The following is a 21,174-nucleotide window of genomic DNA, read 5'->3' as shown; positions in this document are numbered from 1 at the left end:
AGACAAAAAGGCTACACTGCGCATGCGCTATGTTGTGTGAGACGTCATGTATAACAATTAGGCTTTTCTAAATCATTGTGATCACCAGTTGCCACTAGTGTACAATGTGTTGATCAAAGCCTCGAGTAAGGAATAGGGCTGTGGCGGTCATGGAATTTTGTCAGCCGGTGATTGTCAAGCAAATTGACTGTCGGTCTCATGGTAATTGACTGTTAATTAATATTATTACATTTAGCACCCGTGGCTTCCACGCATAGCCTACAAGCCACTGATGCAGACCTTTGGAACATCTACATTTTAAAAAGTCGAATAAATCCATTTAATATAGCCTACACAATCACAATGAATACATTATTTATTTTAGACAGATCTAAAGAAACATGATATGAAGAAAATGTAGTCTATTTCAGAAGAACAGAATAGCATACTCTGAGTTGTCCTTATGTTAGGCCCTGATCTGGCTATGCCATATGGCTGTGGGCTACACTAGTTCATTTAGCAGACAAGATTTGCTTGGCATTATTTTATATTGTTTAATAGTTTGAAGAATACAATTGAACCTAGCTGAATGAAATAGAAAGGATATTTTCTCCAAATGATTTCCGAGGGAGTGCGCACATGCGGCAATTCTGTGTTGAGCGGTTAACAAAGAAACAGGTCCTCCTATATGCTTAACCTCTTCAACACTAGGCACCTAGCTAAAGTGCCTGCCTCGAAAATGCATGCCCAAATTGAATAGAGTATATCTCCAAAACGACAAGGGCTATCAATCATAATTAATTTGGGTATTACTGTGTCAGAGTACATGAAGCTAGAACACAGCATAAATTGGGAGGTTTTGATTCCGCCTGAAAGTAACTTCAGGTTTTATAGGGAATAATTTATTGGACTTATGCAGCTGCAGCCCCTAAACACTATGGGACCATAGCCCAATATCTGATGAGTACTTATGTGAATTTTGATGCCAATAAAGTAAAGTAAACCAAAGTTGTAGGGGTTTTAGTTGAAGTATGTTTAGGCGGATTACCAAATGGAGACATTTGGGTAGATTTGGGCACCATCAGTGCCATTTGACTTTTATCAGGTACCAGACAGCAAAAGGCATTTGATTTCACTAACATATCACTATATGTGTACATTCCATCAAAATACAACTGTTTTGATGTTGTTTCCCATGTTCTCCCAGACCTCTATACGTGTTCCCATTAAAATAAACCATACAATGGGAAAGTTTGACTCCAAACTGAGCAGATTTATTAGAAACTATAAACAACAAATTTAAAAACAAAAATTACACACATCCCAAAACTATAAACAATGATATGGTGTCCTTGGGTGGGTTGTCACACAAAATGTAGACCCTTTTTTCTCTTCTCTATTATGCCACCTATCTTCTTCTTCCTCTTCTTCCTCCCCAAATCTTCGAGTGGCAGGCCTACCTCCACCACGCTGACTTGGATGCACTGACTTTGAGAAAGCTTTTCCTTTTCTTTTGGGTTGAGGGCTCTTTACAGGGGACTCAGTGTCCGATGAAGACCGTGGCCGAGGGAGGGGAGCAGTGCTCTGCCTGAGGAAGGGGAAGCTGTGGCTCATCACCCCTATAATCATCTTCACTGTACAAACAAGACAAAAGAGAAAAGAAAATCATGACTAAAACACACTTGTATTCATTCATTGACAAATCTGACTCAAAACAGTCAGATATATAAAATAAATATCTACATCTATGACAAATATCAACATCTATGAGAATGTTGACTAAAGTGATAATTCAGTGACAATAAATAATACACATAGCGTTCTATTGTAAGTCAACTTGTGCGTGGGCCTCTAAGCTAAGCTAGCTAAGCTAGCGCTAACTTACGTTGAGCTTCAGTTACTCAAATAGATATTTTTGAATGTATGTTTTGTACTCATACAATAAATTAGTAATAGTAGTATTAGAAGTAATAAATAACAATGGGATTACATACTCTTCTGATGCTTGAGTAGGGCCCTGGACACGATAACCTTTGTTCTCGTCGTTGGGGTCTGGTTCGTCCGGTCTAAGCAGGTCCTCATCGTCTGATTCAGAGTCAATGGGGATACATGGAGTCCAACTTTCATCTGTTACAATTAATAACGCCTCTGTAACTGTATATTTGTTACTAGAGCCTGCCATATTTGAATAAACTTTGCGTTTTACCTCCAAAATTCGAGTGTTGTGGTGTGCTCTGCGTAACCATGCGTAATGCAGCAAGTCAACTAATATGAGACAATGACAATGGCACCTGGATATTTCAACAACCGGTTGGTCGATTTTGACATGTGACCCCTCTATCGAAAGTTCTGGATCTGTAGAATTAAATTAGAACAATGACAAACCACCGGGATTGCATCATATATCCAGAAGATGGCGACAAAACAGTGCCTGTTGTGATTGAACCAAACTACTGACTTCATCTTCAAACACATTGTTGGCCATGTAAAACGATGGAAACTCATTGAAATCGACTCAGAATGAGAAAGAGACCCTAGAGTATCTTTTCAAGTGGTTTTATTCGATCAGACACTACTTTTGGTAACAGAAACAACAAAGGTAAGACGCAGTTTGTTGTTGTGATTTTAAAAAATGGAAGTTTGTTATTGACGTTCTTTAATTAATAGTTTAGTGAGTGTTGGTCATAGAGGAACACAGCTATCACTGTTGGAATCAGTGAGGTAGCAGCTTTTGAATGGTGTATCGTTTGTGTAGATAGGTTGAGAAAAATACGTTATCTGTCTACGAATATATGGGCATGCACGGTTTCAAAATACAGTACTGGTTTTGCTATATGCTTATATATTTGCTTGGAGTCGGAATATTATTTAATTTGGGCAACAACAGTTTAGCTAGATTCACAGTTGAGACGCTTCTTGTTCCAGTAGTGTATAACATTCAGGTATTCACACATGTTTAAAAACCGTACTATGCCATTGTTTGAGATTGCGGGAGGAGTACCCCGGATATGGGGAACCTCGTGATGAAGAGGTTAATATAGAGTTATTTATCCAACTTTAGTTGTGATTCAAACGTTGGGCTTTATGTTTTGATTTTTTATACATTCTAAGGCTGAATGATGGGACCCTAATGATGATTAGAAAAAAGTTGCATGAAAAGCATGAGCTCTGCTTAGTTTTTTGCGCAGGCTGTAAACACTTCCTCAGTCTCTCATTCACAATTTTGACAAGCACTTGATAATATTCTCAAAAGGCCTCGAATTTCCTGGCGTCATTTCCCTTGTGTGGCCGTAATGCCCCCTAAAAAAATTCCATGCCCTTTGTGGCCAAAGTGGCCGTTGTGCCCTTGGCTGAATATAATAATTAAAATGTCCTTTCTCCCGGCTCTTAATCGCTGTGCTCCGACGCACCTCTCACTCACATGGCTATCTTAGATATCTCAATTCTTATTAGTCAATGCCCATCACGTGTCCAGGTCCTTCTCACAGGCATCTCAGCTCCAAAGTAGGCTACAAGTGAAGTCAGACACATCAGGGCTGTAACTGCGCTCGTCCATCTTATCGAATTCCGAGGCGCATATTGAAGATATTAGAAGAACAGTCCACATTGACTTTTCGTCAGCCAACAAGATGAGTAGGCCTAAGATACAGCAAAAGCACTAGCATATGTCAATCTACTATTCCCCGTAGTACAAAAGTTGAACTATTCTATTGGTCAACGTGTGCTTCTGTGCGAGAATGAAATATTCCGAACGTACTCTGAGACAGTTGTGGGATGCGATAGATCCCAAATTAATACAACCACTCAAATAAATAAAAAACATTTAAAAGCAATGAGGTTGATTAAAATGTAGCTTAAAATGTTGATAAACTATTAGGCTATTTCTTCACATTATAATTGCAGCAATGCGCACACAGCAGTAGGATCTAAGCGCAAATGTTCCAAAATGCAATCAATTAGCGGGAAAACACTATTCTCAAAAGTGACTGCAAATGCGATTATGCATGTAATGCTTCATTATAAAGTTGCATTTTTATGGTAAAAATTATCTTCCCCAAACTTTAAACTCACGCGCCGCCTATGTATGTCAGTTAGGCTCTACACCGGTTGTAAAGCAGATTAATGTGCTTAATTTTAAGAAGTTCATTGGTCACTTTACTTGGGATACAAACCTTATCAATATATAGGCCTATGGGCTAGGCTACGTGTGTGACTATGATTTGAAAAAGTCTTGTTTCTTGCCTTACTGAAACACGCTGGGCATCATTCACAAGTGATAATACATCATTCACAAGTGAAAGGCTAATTTCACCCATCAGACTATTCTTAATTTAATGGTGTCTTTACCTATACTAAATTAAATATGTGTAAAATTAGTTTGGATTTAAAATGGATCATTATCATGCACCTGTTTCAGAACAGGTGCAATTGAAAATAATACATGTCATCTATGCACTTAAATAGTGAATGGAGGACGCTTTTCCTGCTGTTAATTTTCATGCCAGCCAGGTAGGCTATACTCCCATTGTAAAGCGAAGCAATGTGCTTAATATTAGGAAAGTTGAGAATTAAATATAGTAGGCCTAGCCTATAGAAAGCTGATGGGATCCTCCTCTTTTTAATAGAGGCCATCAAACCTCTGTTTTACCATGAAAATGCATAGCCTATAGAAATGTTGCGCAACATGAGCTCAAGGGCTCTACTGAGCTCATGGGGTACCTAGCTAAAAGACAAGGAATATAATATCTATTGTTTACAGGAAACTCATTCAACAATTTTAGATGAAGTTGTGTGGAAAAAGGACTGTGGGGCCGAAATATACTTCTCCCATGGGCAAAGAAACTCAAAAGGGGTGATAATATTAATTAACAATAATTTTGATCCGAATGTGCAAATTGTCCAAACAGATCCGCAAGGTAGATGGATGATTTTAGTATGTTATTGGACCATAAACAGATATGGCTCATTAATCTATACGGTCCAAATAATGATGATCCATGCTTCTTTGAAAATATATATAATAATTGATCAAACCTACAAGCAATACAAGACTCAATTATTATGGTGGGAGATTATAATACGGTTTTAAATACCTCAGTGGACCGGAAAGGAAATCAAACTACAAACTATCACCCTCATGCACTTAAGGAAATCACAAATGTCATGGACATATTGGAAGTAGTGGATATATGGAGGCTTAAATATCCTGACCTAGTAAGATAGACATGGCAGAGGCTCAATCAAGATAGTCGTCTTGACTACTTTCTCATGTCATTCTCGCTGGCACCAAAAGTATAGAAAGTGTTGATGGGGACAGAATGCGGTCGGACCATCAAATAATTGCCATATATATTACTCTTACATAATTTCCAAGTGGGCTAGGATATTGGAAATGTATTCAAAGCCTATTGGATAACTAGGACAGAATAATTTATAAAGGACTTTTTCTGACATTACATAGGTACAGCAAATCCCCTTATTGTATTGGACACTTTTAAAGGCAATGCAATTCAGTACTCATGTCTAAAACAAAAGCAATTTAGGTAAAAAGAAATGGAAGGACTAATAGTACAGATAGATAGCAATAAAAACTATACTATAAAGGCACAGAATAAGTTAAGAGGAAAAACAAAAAGAAATGGAGGAACTTATTCAAGTAAGATCAAGTCTAATATATTGTCAAAATAAAGTGAACTGGATGGAAAATAAAAAAAAATGCAACAAATTATCTTTTAATCTTCAACATAGAAATGCTACCAAAAATAATTAACTGAAACTTTTGACAAACGATGGAGTCACCCATGATTCACCAAATTATATTTTGAAAGAGGAAGCAAAGTACTTTAAAAACATGTTTTCATTTCAGTCTCGTCCATCTCCACTGTATGGATTAACAACCATATAAAAAGACTCATGTGAAGGCCAAATTACAGAGGAGGAACTTCTTGATGCAATTAAAGCATTTAAGTCTGGGAAAACTCCAAGGTTTCATGGCATCCCAGTGGAGGTACACCAAACCTTTTTTGATATACTCAGAGGACCGCTATTACATGTCTTACCACTCCTACAAAAATGGTAGATTATCAGATACTCAACAAGAAGGTCTGACTTTATTATTCCTGAAACAGGATACAAGTGGTGAATATAAAGATACAGTCCATTAAAAAGTTGGAGGCACCCTACACATCAGTGTTGTGATGCAAAAATTCTAGCAAAATGCATAGCGCGTAGAATTAAAAAAGGTATTGTCGATATTATTCATCCTAATCAGATAGGTTTTTTTTACATGGACAATACATTGGAGATAATATAAGACAATTACTGGAAAGAATAGAACACTGAAAAATCTGGGAAACCAGGCTTGGTATTCATAGCTGACTTTGAAAAGGCTTTTGATAAAGTACGACTGGAATTTATATAGAAATGCCTGGACTGTTTCAATTTCGGAGAATCTCTAAAATGGGTTAAAGTTATGTATAGTAACACTAGGTGTAAAATAGTAAATAATGGCTACTTCTCTGAAAGTATTAAACTGTCAAGACGAGTAAAACAAGGTTGTCCACTATCGGCATATCTATTTGTTATGGCCATCAAAATGTTAGCTATTAAAATCAGATCCAACAATAATAGATCAATGCGTTAGAAATCAAGGGCTAAAAAACAAAGGTGTCATCATACACTGATGATTCTTTTAAATCCACAATTTGGATCCCTCCACAGCCTCGTAGATTATCTAGATATTTTTTCTAACATCTCTGGATTACAACCAAATTATGTAAACAACCAAAAGTGTACTATATTACGAATTGGATCACTAAAAAATTGTTGCAATTTTAGTTTAATCCACCAGAAAATACAGAACAAACAATACAACAACTATTGTGTTTAAACTCAAATATGCTAATTGATTAAAAAAACAACATTATTAAATGTTTTAAAAAGTTGTACAGTGAATTCTGAATGTATTCAGAACCCTTCACATTCTTCCACATTTTGTTACATTACAGCCTTATTCTAAAATGGAACGAAAAATTGTTTTTTCCCCCTCATCAATCTACACACAATACCCAATAATGACAAATCATAAACAGGTTTTTAGAAATTACAGCAAATTTATACAAAATCAAAAAGTGAAATATCACATTTACATAAGTATTCCGACACTTTACCCAGTACTTTGTTGAAGCACCTTTGGTAGTGATTACAGCCTTGAGTTTTCTTGGTTATGACTCTACAAGCTTGGCACACCTGTATTTGGGGAGTTTCTCCCATTCTTCTCTGCAGATCCTCTCAAGCTCTGTCAGGTTGGATGGGGAGCGTCGCTGCACAGCTATTTTCAGGTCTCTCCAGAGATGTTAGATCGGGTTCAAGTCCGGGCTCTGTCTGGGACACTCAAGGACATTCAGAGACTTGTCCCGAAGCCATTACTGCATTGTCTTGGCTGTGTGCTTAGGGTTGTTGTCCTGTTGAAAGGTGAACCTTCACCCCAGTCTGAGGTCCTGAGGGCTCTGCAGCAGGTTTTCATCAAGGATCTCTCTGTACTTTGCTCCGTTCATCTTTCACTTGATCCTGACTAGTCTCCCAGTCCCTGTCGCTGAAAAATATCCCCACAGCATGATGCTGCCACCAACATGCTTCACCATAGGGATGGTGCCAGGTTTCCTCCAGACGTGACGCTTGGCGTTCAAGCCAAATAATTCAATCTTGATTTCATCAGACCAGTGAATTTCTCATGGTCTGAGAGTCTTTAGGTGCCTTTTGGCAAACTCCAAGCGGGCTGTCATGTGCCATTTACTGTGGACTGGCTTCCGTCTGGCCATTCTACCATAAAGGCCTGATTGGTGGAGTGCTGCAGAGATGGTTGTCCTTCTGGAAGTTTCTCCCATCTCCACAGAGGAACTCTGGAGCTCTGTCAGAGTGACCATCGGGTTCTTGGTCACCTCCCTGACCAAGGCACTTCTCTCCCGATTGCTCAGTTTGACCGGGCGGCCAGCTCTAGGAAGTCTTGTTGGATCCAAGCTTCTTCCATTTAAGAATTATGGAGGCCACTGTGTTCTTTCGGACCTTCAATGCTGCAGAATGTTTTTGGTACCCTTCCCCAAATCTGTGCATCGACACAATCCTGTCTCGGAGCTCCACGGACAATTCCTTCGACCTCATGGCTTGGTTTTGGCTCTGAAATGCGCTGTCAACTGTGGGACCTAATATATAAACAGGTGTGTGCCTTTCCAAATCATGTCCAATCAATTACATATACAACAGGTGGACTCCAATCAAGTTGTAGAAACATCTCACGGATGATCAATGAAAACAGGTTGCACCTGAGCTCAATTTCGAGTCTCATAGTAAAGGGTCGGAATACTTATGTAAATAAGGTATTTCAGTTGGGGTTTTTGCATTGTCATTATGGGGTATTGTGTGAGGATGAGGATTTTTGATGAGGATTTTAAAAAAAAAACATTTTAGAATAAGGCTGTAACGTAACAAAACGTCACAAAGGTGAAGGTGTCTGAATACATTCCCAATGCACTGTATATGGGTCATGACAGTGTGATGTCATAACCTGTCATTATATGGTCAAGTTATGTCAGCTGTTATGACATATTATGACATGGTTATGACCGTGTCATAATGTGTTATGACACTGGGTGTCAAGTAAAGTGTTAACGTAAAGGACTTGTACAGGCTTTAAAATAATGTTGGGATTTTAAATTATTCCCGACTCGTCACGTGATAGGCTATAGGCCTAGTGTAATGGATATACAGTAAAAATGTATGTTGTAAAAGCCAATTATTGTTATTATATGCCTTATTCTTATCATATCATGTAATTCCAGATCAATTTTAAAAGCAATATCCCTTTGATGAATGTTGTATATAATGTTACGGCTATGATTGTGATACCTTGCAATTTGTTTACAGGTTTGAAAGAGACAATGTGTTCCCTAAGACTAAATGCTATTTGTAATTTGTTTCTAATAATCTCTCCTCCTTCTGGCTTCTTCTTCTTCTTTGGACTTTATATGGCTGTTGGCAAGGAGCCTACTCACTCGGGTAGCCACTGCACTGGACATCAAACTGGTGGACAGTGATGACTCTCCATCTGTCCCCATCTACACTGCGGCTGGAGATCTCCTTGGCACCCCACACTTTCACAAAGTGCATGGACGCTGTCCTGGCACATCTCAGGACAGGATCCTATTGATCCTCAATTACCTGGAAGATTGGCTGATTTGTGCCCCGACCAGGACCCAGGTCCTGTCAGACAGAGACACGCTCCTGACCCACTTCGGCGGGATGGGCAGTACTGTAAACGACAAGAAGAGTCATCTGACGCCCACCTAGAGGGTGGCCTTCATTGGCATGGTACTCATGAGAGTACGCCTGGCCACCAGAAGGTTTCAGGCGATCTTATCTTGCCTCGACCACTTTCGGCAGGGGCGGGTGGTGTCCACCCTGACCTGCCAACACCTTTTGGGCTTGCTGACGGTGGCCTCGTTGCTGATTCCCCTGGGCCTGCTCCAACTCCGGCCTCTTCAACTGTGGTTCAACTCCCACCGGCTGCACCCGAAGCGCCACTGTCACTGCCAGCTGCGGGTGACCGGACAGTGCCTCAGGGCATTGTTGAGATGGCGCTGTCGCTCCTTTCTCTCAGGTGGGGTGGAGATGCTAAAGATGTGCCGCCGGGAGCTGGTCAGCACAGATGCCTCCCAGATCGGCTGTGGGGGGTGTGACCAAGGGCAGGTCGGCCTGCGGCTGTTGGCTACCCCCTTGGAGCGGCAGGCACATCGATACATTAGAGCTCCGAGCTGTACTGCTGGCCCTGCAGCCTTTCCTTCCACATCTGAAGGGAAGACATGTCCTGGTGAGAAAGGACAACACCACAGTGGTGGATTAAATCAACCATCAGGGTGGACTGAGGTCCCACCGTCTCCATCTTATGGCACGGGATCTCTTTCTCTGGGCTCAGTGACGTCTAGCGTCTCTACGCGCAGAGCACGTGCCTGGCATCCTGTATATGGCAGTGGATATGCTCTCGAGGGAGGGCCCGCCACCTTGAGACTGGAGCCTACATTTCCAGGTGGTGCAGCACCTGTGGGACAAGTTCAGCAGGGTGCAGGTGGACCTGTTTGCCTCCCTGGGCAATGCACACTACCCCCTGTGGTACTCCATGTTGGAGCCACCAGGGCCTCTGGGCTTGGATGCTCTGGCTCACGATTGGCCAGGGCTGGAGCTTTACGCATTCCCCCCTTTTCCCCTGATCCAGGCTGTGCTGAACAGGACCAGGATGGCGGAGCATCGTCTACTGCTGGTGGCCCCATACTGGCCCAGACGACCCTGGTTCAGCATTCTCCTGTCCTTGTTGTCTGGGACACCTTGGCATTTGCCCCTGAGACCCGACCTGCTGTCTCAGCCCGGGGGAACTGTTGGATCCGAGACTGCACCGCCTCAGTCTGTGGGCTTGGCCGCTGAACGGCACCAATGGTCCATGTTAGGACTACAGGAGGGCGTAATGAACACCATGCAGGGCGCAAGGACACCGGCTACAACAGCTGCATACCAGTTGCGCTGGCGGTTATTCTGCTCTTGGTGCACTGGTATTGAGGTTGTGGCCGCTATATCTGCCTGTCATGTGGGGTGGATGGACAGGCCAGTGGGGCGCCATCCCTTGGTCTCCAAGTTCTGAGTGCTACCGGATGGACCCCGGTGGGAGTAGTATATCTCTCTGCCCCAACCCTTCATTCCTCCCGAAGGTTCTGTCAGACAAAGATGTGAACATCCCTTTTATCCTGTCTGCTTACGACCCCCCGGCAGTGGCGGGGGAGTCTGGGCCTCCCTCTGGCATGCTGTGCCATGTGCGGGTACTGGCTGCCTATGTGGAGCGGACACTGTCAGTGTGAACAACAGACCAGCTCTTTATCTGCTATGGTGAGAGAGTCCTGGGGGCTGGGCTATCAAAGCAGAGGCTCTCTCACTGGACCGTGGACACGATTACAACAGCATACCGCCTAGCTGGCAAGGCCAGTGCTGGGATCTGTGGTTGCACATTCAACACGAGGTGTGGCTGCATCCTGGGTTCTACTGAGGGGAGTGCCCCTCTTTGATATCTGTGCTGCGGCCAGCTGGGCTTCCTCTTGCACCTTTGCTATCGGGTAAATGTGGCACCTCCCTCTGTGGTTCGTTAAGCGGTCCTGTACGTCGCCTTCCCTTCCGGGGACTGTGCCGGGACCCCCCTTCCACAATGATGGCCCCTGCATCTCAGTTCCGTGCTGGGACTTCGCCACTGGCTGGCCAGGTCCCTCTAGCACCGAATAAATCTTGTACGGCTGTACCAATATATTGGAGTGATCCAATATAGTGAAACATAACGAAGGTTACGTATGTAACCACGGTTATGTGAGCTATATGGATCACTCCAATCCTCTACGGTGCTAGAGGTGCCTCAAAAAATGTAGAGAACGTGTGTCGTGGCCATGGGGTCTATATATAGAGGCGGACCCCAGCCGTGACACAGGTGTACACGGGAGTAAATCTGTAAATCCTCACCACGGATGTATCCCTCTGCCGCAGAGTGATACCAATATATTGGAGTGATCCATATAGCTCACATAACTGTGAGTACATATGTAACCTTCGTATTCTATTTTCATTAAAAAGTTGTGTAAATGGCAGTTGTTTGGGGAAAAAGTATTGATTTTCGTTTAAGATACACATTTCATGGGTGTTATTTCTTGACTGATTACAATTTGATTGATGGGGTGTTATTGTATGTCATATTATTTGATATCATATCATATCAAAATATGTATCATGTTTTCATATACTGTATGGTTTTACACCAGCAAATTACACTCATTTATGCATGCAGAGGTCATGATTCAGCAGAAATTGAACATTCCACTCAGGCTGGAAAGGTTTAACAAACCTGCTTTGGTCCGTGTGGACCAATTTGGGTAAGTAAGGGGGCGATAGTGAGAACGCTGGGTGACATCCTTACCCTTTTTTTATAAAAGTGAAATTAGTGCTGTATTCACATCTCTCCCAAATTAATCTTTGTGAACGGCTGTATTAATCATTTTTAGCAATAGTGGACCTAAATGATTCCCCGAAGTTGTATAGACCTCAGGAGGAACACTGTCCTATCCAGGTGATTTGCCTTTATTTATGCTATCCAATGCCTTTTTGAGTTAATCGAGAGAGATTTGGGCTCCCAGCGAGATGGCTTCCTCTGTTGAGAGAAGAGGAGTTCTTGATTCTTTTAGAAATGACTTAGTCTTGCTTGGTGTGGATAAACAATCAGAGGTGTACAGTTCTTTATAGAAGCGGGAGAATCTTTGTTTGACTAATTTTGGTTCTGATAGTAATTCCCCTGTTTCAGATTTAATAATTGCTATATCAGCTAATTGATCATTACTGCGTAGATTGTTGGCCAGTAAACGACTGTGACGATTATCATGGAAGTAAAGGTTGAGTCTTACTTGATGGGTGGCAAATTCTGCTCTCTGTCTTATCAATAAATTAAGTTATATCTTGATTTTGGAAAGAGTAATAGCTACCTGGTCTGAAAAGAGTGTTTGTTGAGAATGCTCTAACACAGTTAACAACATTTTCAAATCTGATATATCCTTTCATTGTGATTTATTCAACCCAGATGCAAATGCAGTTGCATTATTTTTGTTTTTAAAAATGTGGTGTCCTATAGAATCCGGGGGTCATCGATTGAATTTTTATTGATCATTATTAATTAATGTAGTTCAATTTCAAATTGATCACAGAATGTAGGATTTTGTAGTAAGGAAACGTTGAAATGCCATCTTGTGGCTCTTTTAGGAGATTCTGAAATTAGAATGTCACGTCTCGCCCGTTGCTCCCCTCCGGCGCTCTGATTCGCCGGTCTACTGAGCCACCGGTCTGAGCGCACCACCTCGGCAACACTGGAATGGATACCCAACGCACCCTAATCACCTCCAGCGCACCTGCATCTCATCACAACCGCTATTTAGCCCTGGACTGTTCTGTATTGTGTTGTGTGATTGTTTATTGTCGTGTCATTTACTCTCTCTTTGTTATTCTCTTTCTCGTTATTTAAGTAAACCTTGACCTTGTTAATTCCTGCGTCTGCATCCTGCCTCTTCGTATACTCAGTACTCGTCACATAGAAGTTGGCAGTAGTAAGCGTGGTGGTCTGACAAGCTCATATTTTGAATTTCTATTTTCTTTATGAAATAAAATAGAGCTGTAGATAATAGAATGAAATCGATTTGTGAGAATGATTTATGCCTGTTTGAGTAGAAAGTGTTCTCTTTTGCTTTAGGATTATGTGATCACTAGGCGTCAAAGAGGTTTCATTTGCTGGAAAGCCTTGGTTGCTTGTGGATTGTAGTTGGTCGTATTAGATTTGTTCCGCAGGTCCAAAATGGCATTAATGTCTGTACCAGATGGAATTCAGTTGATTCTAACAATATGCTGTTCAGAGAATCAAAAAACATAGGATCATATGAATTTGGAGCGTACACATGAACCTTTTTACGAGTGAGTTTCAAATATCTCTAACAGTCGCCTCAGCATGAGTTTTTTTTTGCACGTGATGTAAGAATGCACTCACTGTTCCAGAATGTGATTCTTACGCTGCCCTCAACCCAAGACACGATGCCTGCTAATTTTCTATAGGCTATGTTTCAAATTGTCAATTTTTAATTATTTTCTAACAAGTTGTATTTTCTAACAACAGTTTGAATTGAGGTGTGTTCCGCCTCCTCATTAATTCACATAGAAGTAGCCCATTTCACTGTTGCGGACAATTTACGTTTGAGGCTTTACTGACCCGGACAAACTTCTCTTTTCGAGGAGAGCCCAAGGACTTCCCCAGTGTTTCCGCAGATCAAGTATGCAGATATTTGCTCAGTCTTGAATAAACTTTTTCCCACTAGCATATTTTCTGGCTGGTGCTCGCATTGCCTTCATTGTTGTTTTCCAAATAATAACTTGGGACATGTGTGCGTTCCTATCAAAGTAAGTGCCTTATTTTCTGTATATCGTGATTTAGTTTCTACTGTAGCAAACAGTATGTTTGTGTGTATGTATGTACAGTATGTATGGAGCATAATGTATTTACAGTTTTTACACATGTTTTCAAGTATTGGTGACAAATCATGCATTCCGATTATTGCATAGATTGTAATAGACACATATGTTGTGTGTAAAATACTTTTTTGAAGGTTGTACTGATTATGATGAGCTAATGCTAAGCTATTTGCAAGCTATGTGTGGCGCCATGTTTGGCGATATTATACAATGCATTCTGGGTGTGACGTAAACGTCTGTCAGACCAAAGATGTTATAACAAAATGAGGTGAGGGATGGTTCACTCATCTTTCAAGTAAACTTCCGGAAGTGAATGAAGGGAAGTAAATGATCATAGATGACACACCCCCTTCAACATCCATACTGCAAACAGACCAACATCTTACTGTCTCCTCTTCTTATCTTTGGTTGATTCGAAAAACTACCCATCGTCGGATTACTTTTCATTTTTAGAAAGTGTTTTACTCAATTATTTAGATCAATGGTGAGCTCACCCGTGATGTGATGAATTGTAAATAGTAATTGCTATTAGCTAATTCATATTGTGGTTTCTGTCAGCCGAGAGTTAGCTAAATATGACTGCTTGTGTTACGTCAATCTTTCCTAGGACTAATGCAGCCTACATTTTCCGGTTTGGATGATTGTGTAATGCTGTCGCTACTTATGTGAATGTCTGAACATTGCATCTAAAAAGAAACTGGTCACATTCAGGACATAACTTTTTAAGGACTCTGTTTGTGCAAAATGTTTCTGTTAAAAAACAGTCTGGCCAGCTCGAACGCTGACTGTTGCGTCAATCGAAACTGGACGTTCTAAATAAGCGTTCTAATCGCACCGGTTTGAGTGTACGCTCCAGGGACCACTGTAGAATGATCACAGCTGTTTACTAGTATTTGTCAAAGGGTTAATAAAAGCCATTTTCTTTCCATTATGGATACATTTAAAGAAAGTGCTTCCACCTTCTTGGTCTTCACTTTTACCCAATATGGTAATTCTGAGTTTCTTATGTATCATTATGATTACACCTTTAGTTTTGTTTGAGGCTGATGAAAAAGCAGCCAGTTTGTAGAAATCGTTCTCTATTCTATTCGAGTCCTTTTGGAGCAGGTGTGTTTCTTGGAGCATTGCTATATCAACATTATATCATACATTGAGTGTACAAAACATTAGGAACACCTTCCTAATTTTGAGTTGCAACCCTTTTTGCCCTCAGAACAGCCTCAATTTGTTGGGACATGGACTCTACAAGGTGTAGAAAGCATTCCACAGGGATGCTGGCCCGTGTTGACTCCAATGCGTCCAAAAGTTGTGTCAAGTTGGCTGGATGCCATTTGGGTGGTTGACCATTCTTGATATATGGGAAACTGTTCAGCATGAAAAACCCAGCAGTGTTGCAGTTCTTGACACACTCAAACCGGTGCGCCAGGCACCTACTACCATATCCCGTACAAAGGCACTTAAATTTGTTGTCTTGCCCATTCACCCCCTGAATGGCACACATACACAATCCATGTCTCAATTGTCTCAAGGCTTATAAATTATTCTTTAACCTGTCTCCTTCCCATCTACCCTGATTGAAGTGGATTTAACAGGTGACATAAATAAGGGATAATAGCTTTCACCTGGATTCACCTGGTCAGTCTATGTCATGGAAAGAGCTTGTGTTCCTAATGTTTTGTGCACTCAGTGTATATTGTCCATTGTTCATTAATTGGCGTGGAGTCATCATTGTCTAAATGTCCTGGACCATAGTCAATATAATAATAACAAAGTCCAATGTTCAGCAAATATAATAATAATATGTTCCTTTTACCCAATTGAGGGGGTGTCCTCATCATTGTCTTATGCTAAGGGCAGCATCACAGCCATAGGTTAGGCTACGTTATTGTGCGTGGATAGCAGACCTGAATATTAAGATAGTCAAATTGGGGTTAGCCTAGATATGTCGGCTCGTCCCCTTGTGTGTTGGGCTTGATGTGCTTCTTGAAGAAGTCTTCAGCATCCTTGGCAGTGGAAAATGTGTGTGTTGTATTTTGGAAGGTCAAAATGAGTTTTGCCGGGATCTCAGGTTTAGCTTGCGTAGCTGGGATCTCACCTCGTTGTAGGTTGCCCTCTGTTTCAGCAGTTCGGCATTCAGATCTGGGTAGATGCTGATCCTCTTCTCCGCTTCGGTCAGAGCCCCCAATTCCTCTGCGAGGCGAACAATTTGGTGTTTGACTTCAAAACTGTGGATTTGTACAATCATGTACAACATCCGTTCCGGAGAGGACCGTAGCGCAATGTTTATCAGCGGTGTGGGACCCATCTTCTCCTGCACAAACAGTTCATAGAAAAGATTGCTCATGAAGGAAGTTGGGTTGGCCACTTCCACATCAGTTTGAAGTCCTGTGACTTTGAATTTACAGGAAAGATTTTCGAGTGATTCTGTTTTCTTTTTTAGTAGATTGATTTCCCACTGTCTCCAAACTTTACACTTTAGTTGAGTAGATATCCACTTTAGAAGTTAACAGTGCAAGATATTAATTTATTGGTTTTCATTGCAAGTCGAGGGCAGAGGTAATTTTCTCACGAACAATCTCTCGGATAGTAGTGGCCAACTCGTTTTGTTGCCGAATGTTGAGAGCTGCCATGTTCCCACAGGTGAATTGTGAACGGACAGATTATGCCAGCTGCTGGAGCGAAAATATACCTGCTATTGTTCCTTGTAATACAATGAACGTCCCACACCTTAATGTGATGTTATATGTTGACAATTATTTGAAAATAAGTCTGTTAATTGATAGTTATTTTGCAAAAGAAAGTCACGTGAAAGCCACGCATTTCAATTTGTGAGTAAAAATAGTCAAGTATGATCACATTCATAGTAAAATAAATGCTGCTGTAGCTATTTTCAAAATATTTCTGCCATTTTGTTTCATAGCTGATAAATTAATAGCACAAAATCAAAGAACTACGAATCCTATATAGCCTATCCCACCTCGCATTGCAACACTGCCTAGCTGGGGGATGTGCACACATGAAGAGTTGAGTGAAAGATTCATTTTTAGAAGCGTTGCACACAGGCATAAAAGTTGGTCTAATTTACTTGAAACTAAAGTCTACTGAAGTGAGACTTTGTCCTTGTGTTTCTTGGCTATTTACATTGTTTTGTTCACAAGCTAGGTTGTTTTTCTATGTTTGAGTATCAACTGCTAGGGAAGAGAAGAAAACGCTTCTACTACTCAGACTCAATCTCACAGGCACAAACATGACTCGAATTGCACTACCACGGTAACCTCCCGCCATTAAAGGAGCAGGTGAACATTTTTGTCTCATCTGTGATATTTTGGTTAAAAGACTCATGTCATTAAAAAATACATTATTCAATATTCCACATTAGTTACTTCTTACTAGTAATACATGTATTGTTTTAGAAACATTACAAAGCATGCTCATTAGTTTTTATGTGTTTTGTTGGTGTAATTTTAGCGGCAAAAAGTGGCTGGTTGTCACGACTTCCGCCGAAGTTGTTGCCTCCCCTTGTGCGGGCGGCTATCGGCGGTCGTCGTCACCGGCTTTCTAGCTGCCACCGATCTACGTTTCTGTTTTCCATTTGTTTTGTCTTGTTTGTACATACCTGGTTCCCATCACGTTATGATTATTTCCCTATTTAACCCTCTGGTTCCCTCATGGTTTTGTGTGTGATTGTTCTTTGTTTTGTGTTTATGACTGCAGTGAGCTAGTATTGATTATTTTCAAGTAAAGTTCGTCTGTTACTCAGTTCTGTGTCCTGCGCCTGACTCCGTTCTACCGCTGCACACTGACACCTGACACTGGTAGATTTTTAAATCTACCTGTCAGTGGCTGGTGGACCAAAAAGTTAATCTAATGCCCTGTTCCCCACCCTAAAAGTAGCCTATGGGCCAGGAGAAACTGAAATCCATGGCTTAATTTTATTTAAACAGCCACTGCAAAGGTCATCTAACTTTAGCCACCATGGGCTAAAAATCAATGGAATTGATAGGGGCATGTGTGCATGTTTTACTTATTTTTTGCCAAATTATCATGTTAGTAACATCAAACCACATATAGAGTTGACTTCAGTTGATTTCAGGTTATTTAGCAATTGGGGGGGGGGTTAGGGTCAGGTCTTACCGACAGGAGTATCCTCTGACAGACTGAAGAGTGCCAGGTTTCCGTTGCTACTGTAGTGTCCATTATCATAGAAAAATGGGGCGTAGTCTGCTTGTGCTAGAAGAGATACACCAAGACTCTAATCCATTTGTTGTTATACTGTACTACTAATTCCCTCTTCTAATAACATCTTAACACTGGCTGTGGGAGTATATTGTACTATCCCCCTCTGCTTTCTCTATCCCCTTGACTGGGATTACAGGTGCAGTTACGTCAACCCGCCCAAAAATATACACACTTTTAATATCTTGACTTATCCCCACGAGCATCAAAAGCCATTAAATTAGCTATTTTTTTTTATACATACAGTATTCACAACTTATGGTACTATGGTGTTATTTCACATTCTTCAAAATCACTTGGGCGTTTCAAACAATATCCAAAAACTTATATTAAATCATAAGATATTGCACTCACTTGCAACTAGCAGGTAAGCAGGCGACGGAAGGAAAGGCAAGAAATAAATCCAGAACAGGAGAAACATGCTTTTAGCTCTACAGTGTATGATTATGAGAATGTTAGCCATCTCTAAAAGCACTCTAGCGCAATTGAAAACCATTAATAATCGGAACAAAGTTTAAGTTGCCAATCAGGTACACAGGAAGCAAAAATAAAAAGGTAGACTTACCAAAGCAAACGTGCACTAATACGAGAAGCAGTGAATAATGTAACTTCTTGACATTCTTCATCCTAGAGAGCAAAGCCATAACAGAACACCAAGAAAAGAGCTTGTGGAGGTAGCTACTACAGTTAGTCCTGTACATGAGGTGCCCTTCTCAAGCTGTTTACAGCGAACTAGAGGAGGAAGGCTGAGGCAGATGCCCACATGCTAATCCAATAACACGTCTTAGCCCTGGAGACGCATATAGACCACCCCTTCTCTCCAATCAGGCCATTTACCACCAATTACCATCCTCGGGCAGGGGGTGGGTCCACAGGAGAGGGGCTTGGGGTCTGGGAGTGTCCACTCTGTGAGAGCCTTGCCCAGAGGGAGCTGAACTGGAAAACACTAAAAGGCTAAATAGATATTGATTAATGTGATTAGTTAATTAACTTGTGTATTTAATATGTAGATATCTATTACATCAATAATAAATATGTCTTAATTGATATGTAATTTATCTTCTTGATTCATGTATTATTGATGTGTAATTACTGTTTACTAAAACATGAATTCATGTGTAATTCATGTTAAAATAGTTTGTATACATTTTAGTGGTCTCATTTTAGTGGTTTCTTGGTCGGGGGCTGGCACTGGCTGTAGGTAACAAAATCCTTCACACTTTTATATGTGACTCGTTTCAGGAAATTAGGCGTATGTCGCAAGTCACGACTTCACAGGAGAGGCATTTGAACGTTTATTTAAATGTTTTATCAAAATATGTTTTTTGGCAGAAACGCCTTCTAGAGCATTTGAACTTTCATGTGCCTTAATAACAAACGTGTATGCCATCTGTAAATATGAAGAAAGTTGATAAATTACGAGTCTAGTTGGTTTAGCCACAGAAAAAGACAGGAACCTTCCTACTAGCCATGATTGGCTGAGATAATGAATGGGATGGACATGCCGAGAGATGAGTTTCGAATTGGTCTGCCTATAAAATGAGCTGCTCGTTATGTGTAGATAATCATTTCTACTGCAGTTTGTTTTCGAAAGATATAGCTAATTTTTTCCCCAACATCGGACACCCCCTAACTTCGGACACTCTCTAGCGGTTGGAGGACTAAATCACCTCGAGCTCAACATTTAAATGGACTGGAAAATAACGGTACGTTTTGCGACTAACGACACCCTTCTAGCTAGCTGACCACAGATTTTCAGTGCAATTTATGTAAGTTAAGTTAGGTTTTGAGAGTTTTCAAAAAAGTTATATATGTACACATTTTTTGGAACACGCTGAATATTGTAAAATTCGACTGCACGACAGACCACACATCATTTAATATCCAACCTTTTACCTCTGAAATATAGCTAACGGATTTTCTAATGTTGCTAGCTTAGTTGATAAATGTTGATAGAACTGCTAGGTAAGCAAAAAGGAAAGAAATTGTAAGCGTTAGATAATACATATCACGAAAACAGCTGAATGTTGTCAAGCTTTACCGTATCAAAATTGGAGTCCTCTGATGGAGGCGTTTTGCACAATCTGCAAAAATGTATTTGGAACTTTGAACCATGAACTTCTTGACACCTATCACTGTTGGCTATGTTTCATCTTACAACAGCTACATAGAGGCAGTATTTAGTCAAATGTTACAATGTATGCATCAATATTAAACTAATTGGGACACTAATTTTCATTACAGATAACATCAAACAAAAAACGTGGGTACACTTTCAGTTATTGTGAAAACTTTCATCACCTTTCAATGCCTTAGCTTTGAAATGTAAATGTTTATACATATTTAGATTAAGTTATCTTTCTAAAATGTGTAGTATGCAAAGTTATTTAGCTACATGTATTAACACCACAGCATGGAGAAAGTCAAGAGGAAGCAGAGGAGTGAGGTGGACATGGTCCATGCCATGGAGGACTGCAGGGCAGGGATGGCTATCCGCCAGGCTGCCAAGGTTAGGCATCTTTTCTTTTTAGGAGATTACCATGTGTATGTGAATTTTATCTGCTAGTAACAGTTTTATTTTCTTATCTACCAAGGTGCATGGTGTACCTCGGCAGACCCTTGCGGACAGGCTGAGCGGCCGAGTGACCCATGGTTGTTGCAGTGGACCACCCACATTGCTTGCACCAGAGGATAAAAATTATCTGGTGCAGTACTGTATCTACTGCGCCAGCCATGGGTTCCCCTTCACCAGACAGAGGCTGATGAAATACGCCGACAAAATACGCAGGTATTTGTTGTTTTATGTGTTTATGTATGTAGATTGGTGGACTGACTGTTCTCAATGTGTGTGATGTAAATGTGGATGTGTATGGT

The 21,174-nt window shown here is 40.8% G+C and overlaps 1 protein-coding gene across 2 annotated transcripts in view; it reads right to left on the bottom strand.

The window, feature by feature from the left end:
• LOC121553608 (cadherin-related family member 1-like) overlaps positions 1-19,017 on the bottom strand; it is a 197,916-nt gene extending 178,899 nt beyond the window's left edge. The window contains exons 1-3 of one of the 2 annotated variants that reach the window (XM_041866854.1): positions 18,866-19,017; positions 18,655-18,660; positions 18,199-18,294 (exon numbers count right to left, since the gene is read on the bottom strand). In XM_041866854.1, the coding sequence (XP_041722788.1) occupies positions 18,199-18,294; positions 18,655-18,660; positions 18,866-19,001 (238 nt within the window). In that variant the 5' untranslated portion in view covers positions 19,002-19,017. The remainder of the gene's footprint in view (positions 1-18,198; positions 18,295-18,654; positions 18,661-18,865) is intronic. The other variant, XM_041866855.1, reaches the window with a different exon arrangement.
• Positions 19,018-21,174: the final 2,157 nt, after the last annotated feature.

Source organism: Coregonus clupeaformis, chromosome 37, assembly GCF_020615455.1.
Source record: "Coregonus clupeaformis isolate EN_2021a chromosome 37, ASM2061545v1, whole genome shotgun sequence".
NCBI classification, from domain to species: domain Eukaryota; kingdom Metazoa; phylum Chordata; class Actinopteri; order Salmoniformes; family Salmonidae; genus Coregonus; species Coregonus clupeaformis.
The sequence above is the reverse complement of the archived record's forward strand: the minus strand, read 5'-3'. Positions and strand labels throughout refer to the sequence as shown.